The sequence below is a fragment of the Amblyomma maculatum genome, chromosome 1 (assembly GCF_055883805.1).
Source record: "Amblyomma maculatum isolate TAMU_Amacu chromosome 1, ASM5588380v1, whole genome shotgun sequence".
NCBI lineage: Eukaryota > Metazoa > Arthropoda > Arachnida > Ixodida > Ixodidae > Amblyomma > Amblyomma maculatum.
Window position 1 is genome coordinate 103,099,900 of NC_139344.1, and position 27,687 is coordinate 103,127,586.

At 41.4% G+C, this 27,687-nt stretch overlaps 3 protein-coding genes across 8 annotated transcripts in view; 1 reads left to right on the forward strand and 2 right to left on the reverse strand.

The window, feature by feature from the left end:
* Positions 1-6,951, reverse strand: part of CYLD (ubiquitin carboxyl-terminal hydrolase CYLD) — a 100,684-nt gene extending 93,733 nt beyond the window's left edge. For both annotated transcript variants that reach the window (XM_084588697.1, XM_084588696.1), the window contains exons 1-2: positions 6,166-6,951; positions 5,819-5,903 (exon numbers count right to left, since the gene is read on the reverse strand). In XM_084588697.1, coding sequence (XP_084444823.1) covers positions 5,819-5,903; positions 6,166-6,564 — 484 coding nt within the window. In that variant the 5' untranslated portion in view covers positions 6,565-6,951. The remainder of the gene's footprint in view (positions 1-5,818; positions 5,904-6,165) is intronic.
* The window catches only part of LOC146203351 (uncharacterized), a 205,774-nt gene that overhangs the window by 48,485 nt on the left and 129,602 nt on the right, over positions 1-27,687 (forward strand). The gene's annotated exons all lie outside the window — the stretch shown is intronic.
* Rhp (GTP-Rho-binding protein rhophilin) overlaps positions 22,115-27,687 on the reverse strand; it is a 176,732-nt gene continuing 171,159 nt past the window's right edge. For all 5 annotated transcript variants that reach the window (XM_084588703.1, XM_084588699.1, XM_084588701.1 and 2 more), the window contains exons 13-15: positions 25,540-25,616; positions 25,105-25,254; positions 22,115-24,297 (exon numbers count right to left, since the gene is read on the reverse strand). In XM_084588703.1, the coding sequence (XP_084444829.1) occupies positions 23,947-24,297; positions 25,105-25,254; positions 25,540-25,616 (578 nt within the window). In that variant the 3' untranslated portion in view covers positions 22,115-23,946. The remainder of the gene's footprint in view (positions 24,298-25,104; positions 25,255-25,539; positions 25,617-27,687) is intronic.

The following is a 27,687-nucleotide window of genomic DNA, read 5'->3' on the forward strand; positions in this document are numbered from 1 at the left end:
TTTACTGTTGCACCAAGTCGATCTTGCAGAGGTGAATACCACCAACAAATGTGACAGTGAAGAATGTGGCGAAAAGAGAAAACCAGAATCATCGAAGCATGAAGACAGAACTGAGATGTGCTCAATATGCCAGCAAGAAAGGTTCAGTGTGGAGACCACCCACGATTATCCTATGAAATGCCATGAATGCAGCTCCAAGTTAACAAGTTGTCTGCGAGTGTGTGCGTGTGTTGCTGGTGTTCAGGTATCCAGAAGGGCAATGTGGGAGCCAAACTTGAAGAGCAGAGACAGTAAGTCCAAGGCTCCAACCTCCATGCGGTGAGTCAGAGCTTCAGGATTACAAAGCCTGTACACCTCCTGGTCTACAACCTTTTTCAAAAGTACATTGAGCCCTAAATGCTTGACCAGAATTGATATTAAACCATGTAGTAGGGCTTTTATAGCACCTGAAGAGCTTGGAGCACTGGAGTGTGAGTGCAACTCATTTCACCTTGCAAGGCTTTCAAGCGTCACATGAGCCACAGCATGGATCAGAGTCAATTCTAGCTATATGCTTACGGCTTTCACATTTCTGCAAAAGGCTATAAATGCATATAAGAACATTTAAAAAAGCAGAAAGCACGGCAGCGTTAAGGTTGCAGTGATCCAGTACCTACTGTACTACTAAGAAAGCTCACTGCACTGTGTTGTCACATATTTCACTCTTCACTGTGCCATTACAAACAGAGCCATACATGGCACATGTGCATGTTGGTTGTAAATGTCCTGAAGTATGCTAATGCGCAAAATGTTAGTGTCTGTACAAATTGTAAGCTGCTGTCCTCTTTCCTCAAAGCAGCTGTAAGATCGCTTGCAGTTAGAAGTGACTGATTTTCGACTGCAGGCTAAACATAGGACGAGGAGAAAAAATTGCATAGTGGCTGTGTATGCAGTAAGACATTTTTAATATTTGACAAAGAGAAGTTAGTTACTGCATGTAACTTTTCAAATCAGATATGCATAAAGCAATCCATATTAACCCTGACAAGTCTCTGAACTTTGAGCTTTAACCACAAAAGCTTGGAACTTTCCTTTAAAAACGACAGAAAACTGGGCAAGTTGGTTATGATTCATAATACAACAACACAAATAAATGAGGACGAAACGATTGTCTTTTTTTTTTTCTTCGTTTCATCCTTGTTTATTTGCGCTGTTGTATTATGGACTTCCTTTTGTGTCATAGGTTTGCAAATCATTAGCAAGGCTTTGTGGGATAAACTGACTGTGTGAACATCGACATATCCTCTAGTCTTTTTATTTTCCTGTCTGCAGCCCTATGTGCCAAAGCTGTACTACAGTATTAAAACAAAAATTTGCAAGGATTGCAGCTAAGGTGCACATGTATGCTAAAAGCATTCTGCATGAAACTTGCACTAACCTATTCACATTCAGAATCAGACTAGTAATTTACTACTAACTTCAGAGAGCTAAAAAGATTTTCATGTTGTTCTTGTGCAAGAGAACATTGATTTGGGCTAGATGATTCATGTTTCAATCATGGTAAATATCTGGGCTATAGTTTCTTCTATAGCGCCTGTCTTGCGTCCATTCTTTCCATGTATATCTGCATAAGCGCACTATAAGTTCTTGTGCATTCCCTTGAATTTCAAACATGGAAGGCTCTACATTCTTATCACCAAGAAGGCTTTGCAAATGCAAAAACATAGCGTGAAGTTGGCATACAAGCTCTGGTAACAAGACAGACTGGTTGCATCCTAAAATTTTGCTCAGTCAACTGACTGCCTGAATACGAACTGGTCTATACTCATGGACAGCTTTCTGTGGCTATGCTGCCAAACTATAGGGGTGAGGCTTTCCTCACAGTTTTACTGCTGTTACTACACCAAAGTAGTTCTGGCATATCTGGCCTCAGTTGAATTTTAAGTTTCACTTCTGCCATACATGAAATAAATTATCAAGCCACCAGCTTTGAAGAAATGAGTTCTTTACAGCACTGAAAGGCTATACGAACATAAATTCGAGACTAATCGATTGGCCACACGATGTACAGGGGGGCCAAAAGTTCCCATGCCACAGGGTCTGCTTTTGAGGAATATAGTCAGGCAGCTACGACGGCCCCAAATCTCAAAATACATGTGGAGGGTAGAAGAAGCATTATTCTAACCTCCGAGATCATTTATAGCTTTAATGGGATCTCGCGTGTCACAATATGCTGACCAGAAGCAAAACCTGCGGCCTGGGAACTTTTGACCTCCCCTGTACGTCATCAAAATGCAAGTGCATTGCAAAAGTGTACAAGTGTATAATAACTGGCAAGGAGACATGGGAGATGAGCCCCGGATATGCTTCACTGGGTTGTTGACATGTGGTGCGGCCATTGATATGTGCATAGCGCATTACACTTGCGCTGTACCGGCTAGTATTGTAGTATATTTTTACTGTAATAATAACGCTAATAATTTTGTAATGGTATGATATTCCAGTGCGGGAACATGAAATTCCTGGAAGGAGACTTTGTTTGCTTGTGGAGTGAATTAGTGTGTATCAGCTTGAACTTTCACTGCCTAGCCATAGAAAATTGTTACCAAGTGCAGACTCCATTCAAATAGCATTGGTCTAATTTTGTGAAAGTTTTGATTGGGGCAGTTGGCACAAATTCGTTACAAGAAGTACTGCTTTGTTTGGAATCTGAGTTCCAGGCTTTGTCCTAAATAAATTCAATTACTATATTCACTAATAATTCAAATAATAAATTACTGATATATAAATTCAATATTAGAGAGAGCATGAAATGGCATTCAAGGAATCCCATCTTTTCCTAAAAATTGAAAACTTGGTTTCCAATAGCTCCATTACCCAACAGTTGCATCATAAATATAATATTAAATATTCTTAAGATTTTTCAGACCATTAAAGACATTCATTTTCAAGTACCCCAGATGACAGAATCGTCAATGAGTGTGATAGCGAATGCTTGCGAACAAAAGTGAGAAAGAGAAAAATGTAGCCCCAACCTGATTAAAAGTCATCTTTAACTTTTCAGTATGATTGTCACTGTGTCTCATGCCTTCACATTCTAGGATGTTCTTTTATGCATGCATGTGCACTAATGCGCCCTGTAATCTTTGGAAGCTACCAATGCTCCACTATTACATTTGTCCAGTAATGGTAGCACCTATGTTTAACATAAACATTGGTGACATTGCAAGATGCCTTAAATAAAGCCCAAAAGTTAACAAAACGACACTACAATGATATATAATGGTAACAATATGCATGTTACATGGCGGGATACACCAATAGTACCAAAGCTTTATTGCAAAGTGTCATTTCATCTAGCTTTATGTGACTTTTAGCATCAAGAATTGTCTCAGCAATAAATACTGTGCTGATTTTACAAACATATTGCTAGGTCATTTCATCTCCAGCAAGATTTTAAATGATCTTTATGTCTGTTGCCAGTCCCTTAAACAGAAATCAGATAAACTTTAGCTGAACTTTGTTGCCTGTATCGTAACATATGATGAACAAGTACTTTCTACACCGAAAAGCCCCAGTGCTGTAAGTAACCATTTCCTTCATTAAGTGTTTATTTTAACACACGACCAAAATAACTGAAGACTGACAGTGTAAAATGGATTCAAAATAAAGCTAAGTAATACAATGTTACAGGTCTGAGAGGGATTCTTCAGAGAATCATTTGCACATAGAGGTAATTTCTTTTATATATTTCACAGCAAAATATATTCAAAAGGTGAGTAATACGATAGTAATACCTTTAACAAAGGAATGAAAATTGCTGGATAAATTTAGAAACGCAAACTGTCAGAGCCATCAACTACATCGATTACGCTACTTTCGAAGTAATTATTTACACACAAGGGATGTTTGCAGCAAGCATTGAGTGTGCACAATAATATGTAGCTAAGTGCAAACAGTGCAATAAATTGTATTTAAATATAGAGCAATTTATATTTTTCACAATGCAGCATGCACTGTTGCGGCCTTCAAAATGATGTGAACTTGCAAAAATTTTGAGCAAAACGTAAAAAGAAAAAGAAGACTCTTCAAGTATACTTGCAGCAGTGACAGCTGCCTTCATACAACGTTCACAAAAACCTCTCAGTACTAAAGAGGAAGGTTCACTGGAAGTCAACATACAAATCGGCAGGCTAGCAAACGCAACATGGAGGTCAGTCATGTTACCGATGCATGCCTGTAAGCCTTTTCTTCACATGTGCGTGCATAGTGCACTTAATGAAAACTAATTCAAAATTTTTGTAGTTCTGGTTTTTGATCAATTTGCAGTATCCAGGTCCATACCTGGTTTTCAGGCCATACAACTTGGCAAAGAAGCATAATAATGATTGTGCTATGTTTAACTGTCTTTAATTGAGCTATGCTTGACTGCCTTTTCTCTAATGAATGAAGCTGACAAAAATGACTTGGAGAAATGCACACAATATATGCTCACAAATATATTCAGTGCAGTATGAGGCATAAATAAAACTTTGTGCAGTGAACGCTTGCCAGCAAGGAGAATGTTGCTGTTATCTACACACAGGGTATCCAACACAATGCAAGAAAAATGCTCTAAAATGAATGGCTGATATGTGTAAGCAGTTAAAGCAAAGCAGTAACTTTACTGATCACCAGCCCCACACAGAAGTACATTTTACTTCTGCCTGAGCTTAGCAATCACCAGTAAATAATTTGTTAACACTAAGTGATTACCTTTTAAGGCAGTAAAGATGAGAAAGTTTTATTTAAAAAGATTGAATACTTGAAAGGAGCCCAATGGTGTATGTAGTTTCCTATGCTTTGATAAACGCGACTGCAATGCACTAATAGCATCTGCAACACCCATAGCAACAGACAATGGGCAAGTGTTAGGGTGCTTAGGAAGTCCAGTGAAGGCTAATCTGGGTCGCATGTGCTTACATCAGAGTGCAATTAGAGCTTACACAGCAACGATGCAGCTGTGAAAATTGCACGATATATGCTTCCGTGCACATCTAGTCTCACAATTTGAAAAATTTCCAAAACTGAGCCCTTTAGCATGAAATAAAAGAAAATGCACTGGCTTTTGGAAACAGTCTCTTGTGTCACATCAATTTCACTCCTGAAAAAAGCGTGGCTCATTACATGGGTCACCTAGAGCTAAAAGGTGCTGCTGCCACTATCTACAGCATGTTCTTGCTTTCATAAATGCCTGTTCCATGGTCTCGTGCTGACAAAAATATTGAATGCAAGTTCTAATTTTCATTTCATTACTAAGGCTCCCAAGGACCTATTACACTAAGTTTCTGAATGCAACAGGCCATGACACCATGCCAGGATAACATTTCTGTAGAAAGTGCCACCAGAAAGCAACCAAAACTCCAAGATGACAGACACTAATGACAGCAGCCTTGTCATGACACAGCTGTGTGAAAATGATTCATAATTTAAACTTTGAGCTGAATTAACAAAAAGCCTTTTATGCATACATACATACAACCACAAAGCATAGTGCGGTCATTCCAGGTACTGTCACCAGTAAGGAGCAGTACAAAACAAACGTGGAAGGGAAGGGAAACAGGAAAGGGGCAGACTGTCACCAGAAGAGTGAAAAAGAAATAAAAAGGAAAAGGTGGGGAGTAAAAGTAACACTTTTACAAAATGTGCACATGCTTACTTTGGGATAACTGCAGTCACAATGCAAAAACCCAAAGAAAACACGGTATTCAGTGGATAAGAAAAGAAAATTTCCCACAGCATGCCGACGCAGTCCATCAAGAAATTAAGAAGAGCAGCATATGAGGGTGTTAAAACTGACCATGATATATTTCCCGGCCTTCAAGCAGCCGAAGGTCTTGAATTGAGAAACACTGCTTCCTCTTGATGGGGTCATTGGTACCATCCTGCCAGGAAAAAAAAAGAAAGAGAGAGAGGTCAGAGAATACAAAATGAACTTAGCCTGAAATATGCACCAGCAGTCACAATTCATTAAACTTTAAACCTTTCAGCTGGTACAGGCTTAGGCGATTTTTGGCAGGGTTTAAATCTGTGACTCTACAGAAGTCTGATTGATCATCAGAGAGGTGGGCATTACTGATAATCATATTTTGTTCATATTATGAAGAACATTCATGCGCTACACTGTTAAAACGCATGATATATTACCTGAATTTCCACGATGAATCGAATACCAGGTCCGTATTCACGAACGACTCCTTTAAACTTGACGATCCCTTCGAACTTGTCCTTGACCACGACGCGTTTATTCTCAGTGATTATGGGTATCTCCTTCAGCCACTCTTGGTCGCGATATATCTTGAGGCGGTTGCGCACTGGTTTGACCGGCAGCAGTACAAGAGCTTCAAGGGACGTCACTTCGCGCAAAATTTCCCTGTTGCACAGTATCACTCCCGAATCGCCAGGATCTAGAGACTGCACCTTCACTTTCGACTCGTATGGATCGTCCGCCAAGACCTCAAACAACGTCCCGGCGTCAAACCGCGGGTTCTGGATGTCCCGATCCAAGAGGACTTTCGGTTTGTGACTCTGGGTGGTTCGGTTCATCCCGAAATGGCTTGCTCATAAGGCTGGTTCGTGAAGAGGGAATGCTAAAAGCGTTGAATTGTTGCCTAGTTAGCTTGCGATTCTTCCAAAAGCAAACATCCAAATCCTAGTTGTATTAAAGCCGGCCACAGCATGAAAAGCAATACGTCAGTTGGAGAGACATGGCGGAACCGCGAGAGAGGAATGACCTGCTGTCGAAGAACTGCTGCCAAGGCACCTGCAGTAAAATTGTATTGGCTTTCATGCTACTTATTTCACCTCTGCAGCTTTACGATGCGCGGCTCACCAAGCCGTGCTTGTCAGAACTCCATCAACATTGCAAGAATTGGCAGCCCAGATAAGAAACCCGAACACAACAAACATTAGCAGAACCAACAAGCCGGTTTCGATCAGCCGTAGGGACGCATTAATGAGGTACTAATTGCAGAAACGAAATGGTATAAACTATTATGAATAAAAAAATACAATTATAACAATAAAATATACGTTTATTTAGGTAAAACGAGTAAAAATATTTACTTTGACACTTTGATTATTTGATGTATTTGTAGTTTCAGTTTTGAAACCACAAAACCGTTCTTCCTTCCACCACTGGGCTTCGCATCACTTCGCGTGCTATGAACATGGAGTTTCTTACACACTTAAGAAACTCTATGGCTATGAATATCGTTGATTTTTCTTACATTTTAAAATTATTTGTGGTCTAAAAATCTTGCCTGTGGTACCTATGGGACAGCGCCAAGGCATTGATAGAGCTGTAATTTGTTAGCGTATTCGTTTTTGGTTTCCATTTGTTGACTCTCTTACTATATGGCCATTTGTTTAACCTACACCAGCTACCAGTATAGAAAATCTTCTTACAATGGATTTTTGCTGCACAGGTGTAGCTGGTGTAGATTTAAAAAAAAATCGTCCTAGTATGCAGCTCTAGACAGTACGCGGTCCAGCCAGTTCATGCAGACAGTTTTAGAACACAGTGACGAGAAAGTAAAGTCAATTTTTTATATTGTCATTTTTGTTCTTGCAACAAATTGGGTCAAGAATCGGGAGGTAGATATTTTCATTCAGCATGATCATTTACGTGTCCAAAATGCAAGGCAGCTGGAATGGAAGGAATTTACAGTTGTTCTGGACAAAAAGGTTGGATAAACTCTAAACCATTGACTGCATCATGCGGCTCGTTTCAGTACTAAAACACAAAGCAAAACAGCGAAACACGAAAGAAAAAACGAGCGAAAACTCTGTTAAGCATGGTTTTACGTTGGTTGTACACAGTTTCACGAAGCACGCTCAAGCTTCACCTTAGAAGCATATTCTGCGATTTTTTACTATTTTTAAGTTTGTTTTTGAGAAAAGGAAGACACGGTATCTGTCTCACTTCTTTATGGACACTTACACTTAATTAGGTCACGGTCATTCGGACCCAGCGCATTTCAAATAGCGAATCAAGCCAAACTGTGAAAGTGAAAGTGGCCGACATTTTCTTATAATTACCCAACTTGCGTGAACCAAGTTCTCCATCCTGTGGAGTTCTGCTTCCAGGTGCGCTGGAGGCGCATTCCAATAGTTTTAATTATGTGTGCTCTACAGCACGTCACTGTCAATATGCATAACATAAGACCCTTTTGCTCGCATACTCAACACCCAGAAAACAAGTTTTCTTGTGGGGATGACCTGTGCACCAGTTGCTACTTCGAAGGGGAAATTAAAGGGACCATATTCCTGGTAATATTCTAAAGTAACATATTCGTAGAGGTGGTCATTGTGAGTATTCGAGCCAAATTTAAAAGCTCTACGTGGACCCTGCATTTTACAAATAACTGAAATATTTTCAAGGCACTTGGACCCCTAAAAAGCGATGAGGAGCAAGCCTTTGATTGAAACGCAGCTGTTTCCTGCGTCTTCGTCTGTATGCGTTCAAGGAAGCGCCAAATGAAAGGCATGAAAGGCGCAGCACGGATGTCAATTTCGGTCAGCGCTCTTAGGTAGACAGTTGGAAAACCGCTTGCGCGCAGCACTGCGGAGTGGGCAGAGTGGGCCCAAACAATCGCCTGCGCCCGCTAGGCGTCGCCACCGTAGATGTAGGATCGATGTCGTCTGCTAGCAATGTGCCGCTTATTGTAGACTGATTGTAGAGGCGGGATTTGGAGCTGTTAACGGGGTTGAAAAAATTATTTCGAGGCGCAAACAAAGTAACGAAGCTTTTTGAAGCAAGCCATGTACACGACGTGAAGGAGACAATTCCATGATGAGGTCCAAGTAACAACCCGGTGTGTTGCGCAGACAAGCATCAGTGCGCCATCGAAAACTATCAAACTAAAGGTAAGAAATACTATATCTGCAGGCTTTTAGCATCCTGACTGGTACGCTGATAGCTTTAAGCAATGTACACCAACCGGCCCAGATTACCGCTATATTCCACTTTAAAGTGATGCCTGTGATAGGTATACCGAAACAACCACTTGCACTTGCTCTTTTGTAGGCTGAGAGGAAAACACTCGGGTCGTAGGACAGGTGCTCTCTTCGTTCAATTTTGCATTTCCCACGAAATGGCTGCTGCATATTTTGGATTTCGCCGAAGCAAACAAAAACAAATAAGCAGCATACTCTGCTACGCTCATGCAATGAATGTTCTATAGCGCCTTTATTAATAATAATAATTGGTTCACAGGAAGGTAAAGGCGCAGTATCTGTTATACTTGCTCTGTGGACACCTGAACCGCGCCGTGGGGGAAGGGAGGAAGATGGGAGTGAAACTGGATAGAGAGAAAGGGGTACCGTAGTGGAGGGCTCCGGAGTAATTTCGACCACCTGGGGATCTTTAACGTGCGCTGACATCGCACAGCACACGGACGCCTCTTCGTTTCGCCTCCATCGAAACGCAGCCGCCGCAGTCGGGTTCGAACCCGGGTACTCCGGCACAGTAGTCGGGCGTCTTACCACTGCACATGAGCGTTCTTTTTTTTTTTCTGAAATGAATTTAGTATTTTGAGTTCTAGAACTCCCATGAATATATTCGCATTAGTCGGCGCGAATGGAGTGCCCATACTGGTTCCGAATATCAGCAGATAATAGAACGAATCAAACTCAGAAATTAACGTTTTAACGATAGACAAACTGTACGGGCATGCGGGTGGGGGTTATTGATTAATACTTGAACATTCCACGTGTGCCTTTAATATTCTACTTTCACTACCAGCCCCCTCCCCTTTCCCTTACAGCGTGGTTCAGGTGTCCACAGAAAAAAAGTATAACCAAAGGCGTTGGTATAACAGATACTGCGCCTTTCTTTCCTGCAAACCAGTTTGTCTTCAGCTGACAGACGCCGTAGTGGAAGGGAACTTGTTGCTGGGCGAGTTTATTACACAGCATTCTTAATATTTAAAGGCGCGAAAAATACGGGACAAACACAGCGAAGACAACAAAGGACTCCGGATATTTTGACTAGCTTTGCTCAAGGTCATTCACTAATTCCGCGTTTCACCTTGAGCCGAGCGAGGCCGTAGTGGAGACCTCCGAAAATTTCGACCACTTGAAGTTTTTTTAGCATGCACTAGCTGACTACAGCAGCGCTGGCGTTTGGTTGCTCAGTCTCGACATGGGTGCGATGCATTCCGGTCTGAGTGCTTCATCGCTACGGCGCAGGCTGCTTAGGTGAGACAAGCTCCATCCCGGCCGTTGGCGCGCTTGCCTCGCTGCCCGACAGATGACGCATCATGTCAAAATAGCTTTTCGACTCTCTTCTGCAAAAATTGTGCACGCCGCCGAGAGCAGTTTTTTCTCGATTTCGGAAAATCTAGGCAAGTACCGATGTTGAATCACTTATCAGATAACGTAGACGATATTTTGCTACTTTGTGAACGTTATTTCAGCTCGAATGGAGCAGTAGATTTTGCATAGGAATTTTTTAAATCCCAGCCCCCAAACATTCAAGACCCTGTATATTCGAATGACAGCAACACGAACCCGATCATCAGTTTAAATAAGTTTTCTGACAATATTATCCATATTTATTCTACGCCTTCAGATACAGAGCTGCGGCCAACATAATGTTCACTGCAGCTGCAACACTGGAGCAGTTTAAAACGCGACAAATATGAACGGTTAAGCCGCATTTTTGGTTACATCTTTCATCTCGTCAATTATACGTAAGGCAAAATTTTGTATACGTGGATCCCCACATGGTCGCCCCATCGCGGTGGTGCACGCCCGACTACTGTGCCGGAGTACCCGGGTTCGATCCTGACCGCCGGCGGCTGAGTTTCGATGGAGGCGAAACGAAGTGGCGTCCGTGTGCTGTGCGATGTCAGCGCACGTTAAAGATCCTCAGGTGATCGAAATTACTCCGGAGCCCTCCACCGCGGCGCCCCTTTCTCTTTCCGCTTTCACTCCTCCTTCCCTTACGGCACGGTTCAGGTGTGATAGATACTGCGCCTTTCCTTTCTTGTGAACCAATTGTTATTAGTCCCCACATGGCTTTCTCCTACGACCGCTAAATAATTTTTAAATGAATTTTTTCCTCACTTGTTTCGGTTTTGGCTTGTAACATCAAAATGAAGTGAGGTCATGCTATCGGAGGCACGTGCTGACCACCATCCCCCCCCCCCCCCCCCCCCCCCTCAGTAAAGGTGTTCCACTTCACTAGGTCATGTGACGGGTGCAAAAAACTGGTATATAATCGTTTCTTCACTGACTGCAATTCCTGTTCTTGAAGCGGCTGGCATTTGCGTTGCAGTGAATTAACACGACGAAGGGGTATTACATCGCATTTTCATTCCTCTTGTGACCTGACGTCATTGCCATCGCTCGGCTCTTGATACTGAATCAAGTGACAAAAGAAATTCGATCATAAATTATTTAGCGGTAGTAGCTAGGTGTATCACATGGTGATGGTGTACAAAGCAATGCTTTATGCATCATTACACACGTGACCAAAAATTAGATGTATATACTCCTTTCAACCCGACGCTAAATCAGTGACTTGTTTAGTTATTTATGCCATCAGTGGCTGTTGACTGCAGGCCCCAGGGACAAAAAAAAAATGGGCAAAAGGCCCTGCTAAACTTAATTAACCTAAGTGAGAGCGGCGGCACATTTCGCTCGACCCGACTCCCTTCGTCTCTATGCAGCAGCCTATCGGCGGGCTACGTCCACTGGATGATTGGATTTATAGTAACTCTATTTGGATTCAGCCTGTCGTATTCGCAACCTCTGAAAAGCAGATAGTTCACGAGGCATCTCGCCTGGATCACCCATAGCGATTGCTGCCATTAAATTGTCGAGAACTGACGTTGCAATCCGTTGGCGCCGGCTAAGATCGAGGCAACGGAGGCTACCTACGAAAGAGCGAGCGCCACGGCTTCAGCGCAGCTGCGATTGAATGATGTCATGGTTGTCACATGACAAGGACGTTATAACTGCTACGTGACCTCTCCTCAGTTCAAGGTCAAACACGCGCACACGGCCAAGAGGCTACAAAGGGGAGTAGTAAAAGCTTTCGATTTTAAAATTGCACGGAGGCACAGCGCTTTGCGAATAAGTATTGTTTGACGATGATAGAGTGGTTGCAGTCATCTCATGGTAACTAATAAGTGTCCGTGTTGGAGCATTTGGAGGCAGTCGTCGGACCGTCTCGTCTGTCCATCTACAGCTACTGGAGCTAATGTCCACGAAAACTTCAGCATTTTTCTTCCGCTCATGGTTCACCATGCGACCACACACAAAAAAAGGAGATACAGCGAATTCACGGTTTATCTCCTCACATCATTAAGCCAACGCCTTTATCCACTTCTAGCATACTTACGTTTGTTGGCACGTTGCTTGTCGGGAACTTGGCGGCGTTCATTTATGCGTAATTGCATACCATGGCGGTTTCCGTTTTTTATTAACTCAGGAATGATGCGTAGTGCATTACTAAACATGAATAACATTAATGTGGATTGCGTAAAAAAGCGGTAAATAGTTTATTTTTCTCCACACAGTTTCGGTTTAAACTGCCAAACAACGGCTACGGTATTACCATGGTGGAATTAGTATTGACGCACTGAGAAGAGATGAGGCGTACAAAAACTGCAGCATAGTCATTGCTTTGTTCATTTTAATTCACATCAGTTCTTATGCAAACCTGCCCAAAAGGTAAAAAAGAAAAAAACGAATAAGCAGGGACTATTCGCTGTTCAAAACGTGCCTATGACGTCACTGACGTGTGTAACCGAAACTGCACGATTAAAAAGCTTATTCGTATATTATTTTGCCTGCGTAGACGAATTTTGTGCCGGGATTAATACACACGTATGCTGTCTTGTGCACTGTTAAAAAAAAAAAGAAAAAAAAAAGGGGGGGGGGGGGGGGGGGGGGGGGGCGAAGGGTGCGCCCGTAGGGAGCAGGCGGCCCGCCGCTGCTCCCGCCACTGCGGCGCTAGTGTCGACCTTTGCGCCAGGGAAGAGCGTCGTCTGCTACAGAAGCGCCGCGCTCCACTCTGCTTCCCGAACTGCTTTAAAGCGTTGCTCGCGCTCTGTGGCGTCATTATCTGCGCTTTATAGGTTTATGGACTTGAGTTCCGTGACAGTAAGGACGATTGTTTCTTAGAAAAAAATGGGCGTCTGCGATAATTATCGCTTTGGGCAGAACAGTCACCTTTTTTGCGTGTGCACTTCGCCATTTGGTTGTAAAGCCTGCGTACATACACTACGACAGGTTCCACCGCGTACTACAGCACTCAACGGTGTTTCAGTCTTGTCAGTCCCGTTAGGCGTTACGCGATAGGTTATGCAAGTACTCCGGTCGAAAATTCGTCGGCGTAGTAGTTGTAGTCCGCACCGCGCTTCGGAAATAATAGGGGGCCTGAGTAAAAGAAATCGTACCGTGGTAATCTTTAATTCTAGTGATTGATGACCGATTGGCTTGTGGTGAACGATAGTGAGTTAATGAAATCACTGAAGCTAATTGAGCGGGGAATTAAAGGAATTGAAAAAAAGCATGAAAAAGGGGGTTCACCGATGTCAGGATGCTCAGAATGGAAGCCAATGCTCTATGATGCAATGAATAAATTTCAGAGTGTGCAGTTGATCAATTAAATAATTGAAATAGTTAAAAAATGAAACCTGTGTTAAGATGTACACTGCACAGAATGGAAAGACAATGTTAGCAAATGCTAAGTATCGGTGAGTAAACATTGTAAAAAAAAAAAAAAAAATGAAAAGTGACAAGCATTGTCTGTATGTGCGAAACGCTATAGCGTCTTAACAGCGGAGCATCAGTGTCACCCTTATTTTTAGATTTTCCGACGTTATCTAGGTAGGTTGCCTTGGAAGCGAGTGCGTGCTCGCTATGCTCACTCCTTTTTCATTGCGTTCCGTACAATTTGACGTTTTTTTCATCATTATTGTTTTGAGCAATAGCACACACGCCACCCGAAAAACATTTTGTGAGGCGTACGTGTGAAGACTCTGACAGTTCATGCCATCTGAACCTGAGGCTTGAGGCGATAAAGGACTGCCTTATAAATGATCGACACACCTCCTGTTATTGGTATATATTCTAACCTGACAGGTCTTGTTTTGTTTGTTTGTGGGGTTTAACGTCCCAAAGCAACTCAGGCTATGAGAGACGCCGTAGTGGAGAACTCCAGAAATTTCGACCACCTGGGGTTCTTTAACGTGCACTGACATCGCACAGCACACGGGCGCCTTGCTTTTCGCCTCCATCGAAAAGCTGCCGCCGAGGCCGGGATTCGATCCCGCGTTCTTGGGAACAGTGGTCGGGCGCCGTAACCACAGCGCCACCCCGGCGGGGTATACAGGTCTTGAGTACTTTCATAAGAGCTTTTGGCGCTTTCTTCGCTCCTTTCCTGGGTTGGTTATTTTGTTTCTGTGTTTTCTGCTGGCTAAAACGGCACGAATCAGCCAGCCTCTTCAAATTACGGCCGCGAAGCGCACTTTTTTCATGGGTTAATGTAGTGCACTTTATGTTTTCTGAACCTTCATAGGCCTTTTCAAAACCTTTGGACCCCTTTATTCGTTAAAAAGAAATTCGTACTGTTTGTAGCAGACAGTCCCTCCGCTGTTAAAGGTCCAACGAGCCTTGCATAGTTTCCAAAACGTGCACAATCGCCTCTACATCTCTTAGTAACGTCGACACCAGTTGTCCGCGGCTAGATATTACACAACTAATGAATTCACGGACTGCGGCACTAGCTCTTAGTAATATTCCTGCATGAAAAAAAAAAGAAAAAAAAAAGCAGCCTATGATCAATGCACAATTTCATCCAGAGCTGCCATATAAGCGGAAATATTTTCCCAATCAATTCATTAAATTTCAATCGTCTGATTTACTCGGTATCTTTCGCACATCGCTTTGCGTTGTGTCACTGAGTGCATCTTTGGTAGTACTTATTTTTAGATTTTTGCCGTTCCTGACACAGATGCATAATATAGTTAGGTATATGCTGTATGACGCCTGAAGGACCGTGCCATGTCGGTCGCTAGAGTTTGACCACTTGTTTGTAGAATTTAGTAATATAACCTCTTCCAAGAAGTGTTTGTTGCACACGCTTCATGTTGTTCGCAACAATTTGGCTCTCTGGGGTACCGTTGTCTCCCAGTTGCATGACATATGCGGCCATTTGGTGGCGGAGAGAAGTGTCTCTTCTCCCAGTTACGGCGGTTCCTGCTGAAATATTATGGCTCAAAACGCATTATAATATGTTTCCACAGTCCTGACACATTCTGAAAAAGATAACTGAAAATCACCACCTACCCTCTGAATGATATTTTGACATTTTTGCGCTCGATAAATGTCCGGCAGCGCGTGGTACTTGTAAATCGATTAATAATTCATGACCAATGCCGGCGCCCACATTGAACTGCAGTGTAACATGTGCAGTACAACTAAGGATTCGCAGACACTAACACAGAAAAACAAGATTATTGTATGAAAAAAAAAAAAAAAAAAAAAAACACTAAATTGGTGCACGCATGCTGCCGCAGCATCGGCCGCGCTGCCGTATCGGCGCGTAGTCGGCGTGGAGAAAACTTCGACCTCAGCGCCATCTCAGTGCCTAGGCGCAAAGCGCGGCCGCTTTTTGAGGCGCTGGTCACGTCCCTCATAGAGTTAATACAAAGAGTCTAGAGTTAATACAAAGAGTCTTTGTGTTAACTCTATGACGTCCCTGGTCCAGGGACCATACTCGCACACAACAAAACAAAATATGCTCCTTGCCGCCGATCTGTATTGGAGCAATATGCACCAAGGCTTGCCACAGTAAAAAAACGGTGTGCCACAGTACGCGGCGTGTTTTGATTCTAAAGTTAGTTCACTACAATCACCCACTTGCTCGTTCCCATGGAGGTGCACCCATCCCAAGAGTCGTTTCCGTGCGGTGTGATCGCAGCGCCAAATGCCTGTTTGCCTTCTTCGGCAAGAGCGCTCATCTCACTCGCATTCACGGTGCTCGCATTATACGATGGCGAGCGTTCATGCAAGGTGCCGCACTTGTGATCTATAGTGAACTAGAATACTTTTTGTGATCCAATCCACAAGCGCGCAGCGTGTGGATGTGCCAGCCGCACGGCTTTCAGCAGCAGTCATCTCATTGGTTCTTTTGGAAGCCTTGTCATTATCTCACTTCATTTTAGTGTGCTGGAATCATTCCGCGAAAAATAGGGAAGCTAACTGATGTCACAATTGCGAGATGCTGCGACTAGTTAGCGCCAACTCAAAACGCCTAGGCCGCTGGCAGGATTAACAGATACGGCAGCCCGGCTCAAAAAAGTTAAGATGGCCCCTAAACCCGCGCCTCAAAGTTAATAAAGGATATACAGTAATTTTACCTGCCCCTCGCCCCTCCCACTATCACCACCCTACCCCGACCCCAGTTTGTCATCTTTGAGACTGGACTCCTTTAGAATTTCCTACAGACAAACGCCACATTTGCTTGAAGATTCTGTGCGCTGTTTATGAACATTGCCTAAGCATATACTTGCTGTAGAGCATGCGGACAGACTGACATATATGGACTCAGCTATTCTAGAAAGTGACAGGACACACAACATCCTCACTCAAAAATTAGAATGTGCATTTGTGATAAATAAATTTCTCGAGTGCTTATTTTTTTGGCTGATTCTGGCCAGCTGGCTGCGTGTGAGCACAAAGTTGAGATGGGTCCCGTTCATAATAAGCTATCGGCAATTTCTTGCCGTAAATATGCTGCCCATCATCTAATAGTTTTGTGAATTCATCATGCAGCACTAATCGAAGCTGACCTAAGGCAGTGTTTCTACAAATACTGCGATATTATATTCCGTGTGCTGAATTAATGTGCGACAAATAATGTTTCTTACTTCAAGCTCTGTAATAATGCAGGGAAAAAATATTTTCGAAATGGTTGCACCTGTAGAATATGACACCACTACTGAACTATCATGAAATTAAAATTTTGACACTTAATAATCAACAACATTCGCATTTATACAGTTTGTCCACATTTATATAGAGCATATTTACATTTTACACACAGTTCCACTTTTAAAACATAAGGACGCACTTTTGCATGCATCACTCACCCTTCGCTTCTTTCGCAGTACTGAATAAATTTACGTTTTATCAAATAACGTCTGCAGCTTGCGCCACCGAGAAGCCGCCGCTGCCGTAGAGGGCGCTGGACACGTAAGCTCTGTCTTTAAGTTGGAGTGCATTATGGGACAGCGTTAATGGCTCCTGTCTGCCGGTTCCCTATGTGGATCCTCTTTCGTGTACGTGCGCTTTCCTTTAATATAGGGCGGACAATAAGCCTTGCTACAGCATCAAGTACAATGTGAAGCTTAACATCCTCGTAGTTTTTTACAGAAACATTACATGTTTACACAGTGGAGAATATAAGTTTAAATATTTCACAGGAATTCAACTTTCGAATGGGGTATATATTCATAAACATGTCTGTTTTTTTCCACTGCATTTTTGCGTAAGTCAATGAAACATTTACGTTTATGCAAGCTTTTTCGAGCCATAGCTGGGAGTATTTCTTGATGAGATCAACTCTGACCAGCCTGAGAACCTCGCGTCTCCACTCTCGGCAGCGATAAATTACTGTGGTAGCTATCAGCTATGAGCAGTGAATCTCTAATTTATTTCTTTTGTCACAGCTTTCACTGCTTACACTTAGGTTAATAAAACCAAAAACTGAGCTCAACAGCAGTAATGGCAGAGGTCAATTGGTTTACCAGCTGGTACGAGCTTACTCCAAACTGAAAGCCAGCTAAACCCATTGATTCCACTCGACCACCAACTGGGACCTACTGACATCTAACTGGTAGGCATCTGGAGCCAGTTAATGCCAGTTGAATACCAGCTGGGACCAGATGAAACCAACTGAAACCAGTTAGAACCAGCTAAAAGCATTTTTGAATTTTTTTCATCTATTTGGCCAAGTACGAAGTTTCGTACTTTGACTGGCGAAATATGAGGCTGACTTAGGATTAAGCATACAATGTGACGAAGAGCTTTTGAAGCATTTGACATTGCAACACTTAAGCTTCAGCTTTAATCATGGGAAATAAGGAAGAATATGATTCGAACATTTTCCAGACCAAACATCGAAATCCGGCATTTTTTTCACCTCTCGATAGGCCCCTAATAATGGAGGGCCAGGTTCATTTGAACCCTTTGAACCCTGGATAATCCGGCCCTGGCCACTGGATGCGAGCAAATGAAAAAGAAATTTTGGATATTCGAATATTTGAACGGTGCGACAAATACTTCAAGTAATAAAACAGTGGCACAAAAGCAGTTAAAAAATTTGGATATTTTCAAAACCAGCTTCGAGAACCAGTCATAATCCACACTGAGAAAAATCATGCCACAGTTTAACTCAACTTCAGCCAATTAAATGCTTTTGGTGCAGCAAAGCACAGGAATTCTCATTTGCATCAAAATGACGTAACTGGCGTAGCTGCCCCACTCCTGTAAGGAAATGAGCTTGTCTACCTGTCACAATATTTAAGAATTTAGTCACGCTTTTTGCTATATGAATGTTGCCTGATTCCCAAGTGCTTCACACCTTGCTGATTTCGTTGCACTAGGCTCTTAACACAGAGTATCTTCCAGCTTAATTAAGACCGTTTCTCGATGGCACTGCTTCACATTTTTATTGCTTTTAGTTTTCAACATCACATTTTTTTTCACTTTTTTTTTCTGTTAATAGAAGGTTTTTGCTGGCATATGCCATTTTCTGATTTAATTCCTTGCGCTTGTCACTGCTTTAGTTTTGGTTCTACTGGCAAAATTTTTCATATTTAGCTTGCCTAGGTGTCTTGGCCATGTGCCTTGGTAGGAAAGTGTATATAGTGTCATTCCATGCAAAATGCCCCTTACCCCAAAAGCAACAGACGCCAATTCGAAAAAAAATTGGCATGTTGGCATTTGAGCGAAAGGTCCTTCTTCAAAAGTATTTTTTGATATACATTTTTTCTTGACGTAAGCACTCTTTGAAGTTTCTGCGAAGAAGCAAAAGTTGGTCTAAGAAAAAAATATTTTAAATCATGCTTGAAACAATTAAGAAGCAATGACAGATGCAAAATATAAATCCTTGCAGAAAAATATTTACTACACTGATGGAACATTTCAGCTGAAAGTTTTTTACACTTTCACAGGTTGCTCTAGTCAATATTAACAATAATTAAACTTATTGAACGAAGCGATTTTCAAAGCAATATGTTCCAAACTCTGCAAAGTGACTTCTTGATATTTAGGGCTGTATTAAGTACCAAGGCCTTTCAGACAAAAAACGCTTGAGGTGGGTCATAATAAACATCGCCTTAGCTTCTATTCTAGAAGATTTTATGAGAATAAAGTTTGATGGTAGAAATTATTCATTGAAGTCCATAACCAGTCAAAGGGACAAGCACGGGTTTAACTGCGACTTCACTGCAGAACACGTACGTGCCACTGCCGAATATTACGCTCTGCATTTTTTATTCATGCTCATTACAAAGCAAACTTGTGGCTGTGTAGCTTCACATCAGTGCAGATACGTTGCAAGCAACATATCTCATTTTGAGAACTCGGGGTGCTCACTCAAGTCAGCAGAGCGTTGGTGTGAGCATTTTGCAGTGGCAGCCAGTGGCCAGCTTTCCTTAATTCTGTCCAACCCGAAGGCAGAACCTCCAATTTCATAGCAGTAATAGTACCGGGCATCAAAGGGTCTACGATCCCTCATAGCAGGTAATTATTGCCCACAATCTTGGTTTTTTTATTGTGCTTGTCTCCTTAGATTTACGTTTTCTCATCATCTCAAGTTCAACTTTTAAACACTACACTTATTAGTGTCATACAAATTAAGGGAACCTAAGCACATAGGTCTGTTTATTTACATTTCTTGAGAATTTCTTGAGCATTTGAATAGTACAGGATTTCAGCATGAAGTGTTGAAACCATAGCAAGTCTGAAGTGGATGAACTTGGATGAACTATGCTTGTGATTACCATAGCGAATTTTGTAGGCAGTTCCTTTTTGTACTTCTACCTTGCTACTTGACAGCCTGATTACTTTAATTCTCTTGATGTTAATTCTGGCTCAGGCAAATACCCTCTTGCGGTTTACTCCTGCAAGATAACCTCTGCAAGCTTGCTCTTGTTGCCGCACCTTTCCCAGTGCTACATGGACCATACTTTGCTTTTGAAGTCCAGAAAAAATTATTCTCTCAATAATTATGATACTCCTCATGATAACAGAGGTTCAAAGAGTTATTGTTCGTCCTTTATTTTGATGAAGCCCCATGAGAAAAAGAATTTTTTATTACTTCAGGTAGATATTGTTTCCCAAAGTTCACATGTATTTCTCTAAGAACTGTGAACATACTCAATGTACAAAGGTTTAAAGCAGTACAGTGCTAGACTTCTGAGCAGCCTTCTTTATCTCTAGACTCGTGACTTGTGCAAACTGGCTCCAGGCTGAATACGAAAACAATATTAGTCAGTGACACAAACATATTCTGCTGTGAAGCCGCAGTTTGACAATACCTGCTGCAATGGCTGGTAATGGACTTCAAAAAAAGGATTTCTCCCGCCAAACTAAATTCACTCGCATGAAGTATTCTAGATTAAAAGCCAAGATGTTGATGTGTATAATGTGCCACCTCAAGTGCCTTTATCTGAAGGGCCTCGATTCCCACTACAGGCTTGAATATTAAGAAAAAGGCACTTTTTACAAAGTTTGGAACATTTTACGTTAGAAATTGCTTCATTCAACAAGTTAAAATTATTCTTACCATAAGTGACAGCAACCTGAGAATGCGCAAGAAAAATTGTTTTGGCTGAAACACTATCAATGTTATAGTAAATATTTTTCTCAAATGGCATTTTTTTTGTTCATTTTTAGTGACAAAGAAAATAAGAAAAATTCTTATACTGGTTTATTCATGAATTGAATGATAGAACAACGCAAATGAATGTAAAATCTCAAGAAAAAATACTTTCATGAAAGGCTTTTTGCACAATCGCCAACTTTTCAGAAGAATTGGCAGTGGTCGTTCTTGAGGTCTGGACGTTTCACATGCAATGACCCTACAGATATGTGGTACCCATTTTTCCTGCAATACACTTGTAATCCAGTTCTTCCATCAGTGCCGTCTTCGTTTTGTCCAGAATGTATTTGTTCTCTGAGCTTTTTCTTCCCAGTCATGCCTTTGGGAAGAAAAATCAATATTTGAGGTGGCACCTTGAAGTTCATTCAATGAAAATGCTTTGGAAATTGATCTGTCAGAGCAGGAAGCCACCTTCAGAGGTTTTTTTACTGACCACCTAAGTTTTATGTAGGTGAAAAGCTGTGTATGCCATTTTTGATGCACATTGTAATTTCCCATGGAGTTTAAGTATTTCAAAACTTTAATTACAATGCACATCATTTATTTTGTCAGTGTAACTTGTACAAATCTTCACAAGAAGCTTGGAAGAGGTTGCCAAGTTTGTGTGCTCACAAGTCTAGAGTTTTGAAAGTTTTTTGAAAGCTTTGAAAGTTCTAGACTTTTTTTTTCCCCTTTCATTTGTGATCCTCTTTTGTCAGATTTTCATTAAAGCTTGCTCCAAGATGGTGGTGTATTCTCTAGCAAAAAGAAAATAACACATTCACAGATGAGAGCCAGTGGTTCAGGCAAGCACTTAAAGCAATCATTATGGAAATATCTTCAGTTTGTTTATCTCAAAACTCTGTATTCTTAAGGCATTTGTATGCTACAGTGATAAGGGCCAATTTGAAACTAGTGTACAAGACCATACATTTTCCTTTTTCGCTCCTATCCACGCCTGTTTTCAAATTTAAGTTCAGTATTCTTTCCAAATCTTTTGAAAGAGGAATTGCTCATATATTTAGTCCCACTGCAACACACAGTACAATGCATCCTATAATTCGTGTGACACTGCTCTTGGCAAATAAACCAGCTCAGCTTCACACCAATTTTGCAATAATTTTTCATTGATGTTTCAACTACCTATTTTGGTATCAAAATCTGAAAACATGCTTTTCATGATATTTTGCAAAATCATTGAAAGCACACTGCTCAAATTTAAATACTTTATTTAGCTGTCAAGGATCTCCATGAGCGCAAACATCATTTCTAACTCCATTAGCTGCAGTCAGGTTCCACAGAAGTAACAATTACACGAGCCATAGAATTTTGGCCATACTTTTTTAATTAGTACACTGCATCAGCAGAAGCCACGTATGTTAAATGAGACATATGCAAGTGTTTTAAAAGGCATTAAAACATGTTGAAAGGCTAGTCTTTATGTAAAAATATAGAGTATGCCTTAGGTTGTCCATATGTACATATGTACACAACAGTTATCTTGGTGCTGCCAAAGGTGCTTTGTGAATGCAACAAGTGAGCACCATGAAAGTCTTATGACTTCCTGCAGCACTTGGGATGCTTTCTCACAAGTCATTCAGTTTGCAGTAGACGCATGACTATGCCTGAATTCCCTAAGTTACAAAGAGCTATGCGTAACTTAGGGAATTCAGGCATAGTCATGCGTCTACTGAATAACCAAGAAGAGACAACAACCCCTGTCACAATTAAGAGCTACGCACGTCAGTGTCAGATCAGCACAAGTGATGAAAAAGGACCACTTTAGGAATAACAACTGTCTGAATACAGCAACATCAGCTGCATGCATTACGTGCTAAAAATTGCTAATGTGTAAACTCACGACGTTCACATATCTATTTTTTTTTGTCAGAGCAAGTAAGAACCTGTTTCAAAATACATGGTGCATAGGTGCCACTTGCAAATTCACAACACATCCACATGCTAAAAAAAAAAAAACCTCCTTGAACAACACACAAAGTATATTCCACATGGTAGCATCAGCTGCTTACATAAAACCGTAAGATAATTTTAGAGGCAAGTGCACAGAAACATCTAGTGCTGAGCCAATTTCACCACAAGTAAAACTCATTTGCAGTGAACTCCAGCAATTAACAGAGAGAAATCACAACTATATGAATCATTTTAGCAACTTTCAAGAAAGATTAAATGTGTCTTAGCTAGAATGAACATGAATATAATAATATTTCAAGTGCCCACGAAGGCCATGGTGACATCATAATAGAAACCGGATGCTCTAAAAATGCTGCACTAATACTGCACACAGGGAAACCCAAGATGTTCCCAATTTGATGTCTTTGCTATGCTGAAAATCTTGCAGATACCTTACCATTTGTCTCTAAACAAAGAAAGGTACACTGCTTATGGATTACCAAGTTTTTATGCTTTTCATATGCGCTTCAAAAGCAAAAATCAGAAGCGTGATCTGCCCACCAGCTATGGCTGCAACAGCCACATAATGAAATGGCACAAGTGTTAAAAAATCTCTGTTTAGGAGGACTGATAGCACACACATTCACATCATTTACATTTCACAAGCCTTTTAGCTGCTGTATGAATGCATAGATGGCAGAACAATTTACAAATTGTCACTACTGTTTTCTTCGTAATATCTGTACAGTTTCATAGCTTCATGTGAAACGGCAGGAGCTGAAAAGTAATGCAGGCATAATAAGGTACAAATACAGTGGAAGTCATAGGTGTTCACAACATCGAAATTAACATTTTACAGCAACAACCTCCCTGGAACTTGGACATGGTTGGTGACATTGATGACTCTTGAATTTTTCGCTGCAGCACCATTCAGTTCCCATGTTTTTAGAGTCAAAGGCTGAGAAAGCACAGTTCACCAGAAACATCACCGAATAGGCGTAACTTAGTTCCAATGCTAGAGCAATAGCAACACTCAACTTTGTCTTTTGCATGCGGAGGTCTCTTCATGCACTCTCCGTTTTCAGTAGTGGTATCTTGGCATGATGCTAGCAACAATTCCACTTTTCTGCAGTTCAACGCAGCAAGATGTTGGCATCATAGCCAGCTTCACGCCTCTCCTTGGACGTGCCACGACGAAAGAAGTTCCAAGTGAGGCGTTTGTGGCTGTCCTTGCTTTTGTTGCTGGCAATAGAACCATTGGGACTCTGAACTCTGCTTGAACCACTTGAACTGACCCCAGACGATGAAGTGGTTGAAGATGCTGGGCTCTGCCTTAGATAGCTGCGATCCATAGGTGTAATGACACGCAGAGTCAGTTCGTCACCAGCTTTTCTTATTAACTGCACAACTTCCTCATGCGTTGACCACTTCGTGTCAAGGTCACCAATTGCAACGATGAAATCTCCTTCTTTCACACCAGCCAGCTGGAAAAAAATGCAACAAACGGAGTTCACAGCCCTCTGTAACAATAGTTACATTCTGCTATGTAGTTTTACAGCTAGATTTGCCGTCTTTTCTGATACTCTGGCAATACTGGGCTTGCAACGAACATGCAGCCAGAAAGCTTTCTCGTCTGGCTAAAAGTCAAAGTGAGTACAATAATGACCTGAAGGCGAGGCACTTGCTCACAAGATAGAAAGAGCTTCAAGTGTGGAATGGAGGGTTGGATGGAGTTGACTCAGTCATCTGCAGGTACTGTTGTCCCACAATCCTATTATGCAATCCATTTACATGTCACGGGTCTTACTAGATGTGACAAATTAAGCAGAGACAGAACTAAGCATCTTCAGTTCTATGTAGTGCCATAAAGAACACCTCATTCGATGATGTACTGATTACATTCCCTGGGAAGCACGCACACTGAAAGTCCCCGAGAGGTTGACGCAGATGGCACCATACCAAACTGCTATTTATTGCACTTGAATGCAGTAATTGCTGCCAAAATCAACCGTAACAATGTTTATTTTGCATAATGGTAGCACTGAATCAGTATTTAATTTATATGGGTGCTGCACATAGCGTGCTATCTTACAACTTGCAGCTGCTAATGCAAAATAAAGTAGCACTAACGGTTTTTTTTTGATAAGCCTCTGTTCGGTGCACCAGTTAATTCAATCTCTTATTGTAAATTTGTGACAGTCACATTAATGGGAGACAACTGTACTGAAACAATTTTCATCCTGTCTCAATATGGTGGTGAGTTAGCTGCAAAATAATATTGTAAAACTGACCTCTGCAAGGCTGCAGGCCTCAACACCAGCAACAATGACAGGGGAATCTCCTCGCACACTGAAACCAAAACTCTCTTTGCCCTTCTTGGTAAGATGAACTGCTCTAGATGCTGACCAGTGATGCCTAGCAGAGAAGATACTGATTGGACCCTGTAAAAATGTGAGAAAAACATTTGTGAGAGCACACCTAATTTGGACCACCAGAGAAGTGATTGTATTGAGCAACTCAAAGCTAAACACAAATATCCCTCAGGTTGTGCATTCACTACATGAAGAGTGTCAATTCTCTGCGTTGAGGGTCAAAAAATATTTCTTTTTGAGCAAAAGAACTACAGCAGACTGCAAAATATCCAGTTTCCCACAAAAAAAGAAAAAAAAAAGTATGCCAAAACATGAAATTAAGAGCATTTTCAGAGCAATAAAGCAGTCACCTACCAGGCCATGAAAGAGGTCTTTCACTTTATACTGGGTGAAATCGGGTGATGTCAAAGTTAGCTGGTACTTCGTGGAAGCTGCAAAGTGCATTACAAAGTCAGTAAGATGTAATGAAAGCTGGAACACCCTATTATATACTGATATATTACCACTTTTTCTTTTTTAAGCAATGAATGCAATTGACAGTCACATAATGTCAAGCCAGCTAGCGTGGCACTGGCCATTTAAATTTAATTTTCATGTGAACCTGCAAGCAATCCTCACTTTGCACCCCTACTCCATGCAATCAAGGTGCAATATACTATAACAGGCAGCAACATTCTGCCTAAAAAGATGAAATTGAATTTGGCAATGTAAGCTCAGCTTTGCAAGGTTCACCATGAGAGGAAAGGCATTGCACAATAACCACAGTATAAAAAAAAAAGGATAATTATCAATACTAAAATTTGTAACAAAATTGTCAAAAAGTAGCATTTTCTGCAGTTGCACCACTCGGTTCCAGCCATAATACTACCGAGCCAATTAGAGGACAAAACTTCTCTTACACCTTTTTCTAGTAAAGCTATGCTAAAAAAATGCTCCTGGTGTGCTAATTTATAACTCTAAGAGGCCCTGATGTATTCCTCTGTGAACTGCCTGAAAACAAGTTTAGGCGTCAAAGCATGCTCTGCATTATTATGGCCACACCTGCACCTGAAGGCTGCTACCACAATGTCTAACACAGCAATTTAATGCTTCGTGATGTATTGCAAGGAGGGCAATTGTTCAGGCCATTCACATCTTGCAAACCTATGGACCCTAACCACAGCATATTTAAATAAACTAAGAATAAAGAGACCATAGCCTTCATGTGTGTTCGTATCATTTTTTTTTTTAATTTTTTCATGCCTAAAATATTGAACACTGCATGGAAGCATGAAACACAGAGCAACTAGGTTCAATCAAATACCGCATTTTTCGATATATAAGACGCGGTATTTTACAAAATTTTCAGTAGTGCATCCTATACAATGGCGCGTCTTATGTGAATTTTTTTTTTTCGTTTTGCGCAATGTTTATAGGAGAACTTTATTGTGATATGGCAGCGGTAGATACGGTAACGGTAGCTACGCCTGCGATTAGAGTATTTACAGTTGTAAGTGTGTTCGAGAATTGAACAGCCGTCTCACTGGCAGAATGCCAAAAGGTGGCAACGTTCATGCTCCTCACCCTTTCCACAAGACAAGCCAGATCGAGCCGACCCTTTTTCCAGTTACGATTTACAACAATGTTTGGTGGCTACTGCATGTGTGTTTTCTCCTTCATGCATGTGCTTTGCACGTATACGTCAGAGCGTCCACACGCAGCGACAGTCAGTGCCATGATTATGAGAGCGAAGAGAATGCCTGAGCGCTGTCTCGAGAAATCGGCGACCGCGTACCAAGATGAAGCCTTTCAAGGCTTTGAGTAATAATAAAGTGTTTCTGCTCTCACTGAACGAGAGTTTTTTCGTGCTTAAGTGCTGCCTTTTTTCTTTAGGTTATTCGCACGTGCACGTAAAAAATTTTCTTTAGCACGCAATGATCGAGTAAGCACATAAAGTCAGGTCCTATTGCCCTAACCTGAATACATTGAGGTGTGTCTTATACAAGGGTGTGTCTTATATATTCATTTTTTTTGAAAACCTCTAAATATTAGGGGTGCATCTTGTACAAAGGTGCATCTTATAAACTGGGAAATACAATCCCAAGAGTCACAAAAATTTGCCAAAATATATCAGGACTGGATAGAACATTTACACTGCACCAAGTTAAGTGAAACGTGATGCCATATTAATGGAAGGCTATGAGTATGGGTTAGTGCCTTCGGTCTGAACAAAAAATAAATAAAGTAATGTTCCAAAAACAGTGTGCAGTTTGATAAACAGTAAACGTAACAGAAAACAGTGCGTAGATGTGAGACAAAAACAACAAAAAAAAAAAGAAACCAGCCACGCTGCCACACATAACACACTATGTATGCGTGGTAGCTCTGCAGTGTGCCAATTTTTTAAATTCGGTTTTCACCGAGAAAGGCACAGAGTATTCTTGAGATTCTGGCCAAAGCTACCTGGCTACTCAGCACAAGTTACGAATGGTCACCAGACGGATTCAACTACCAAAGTATGAA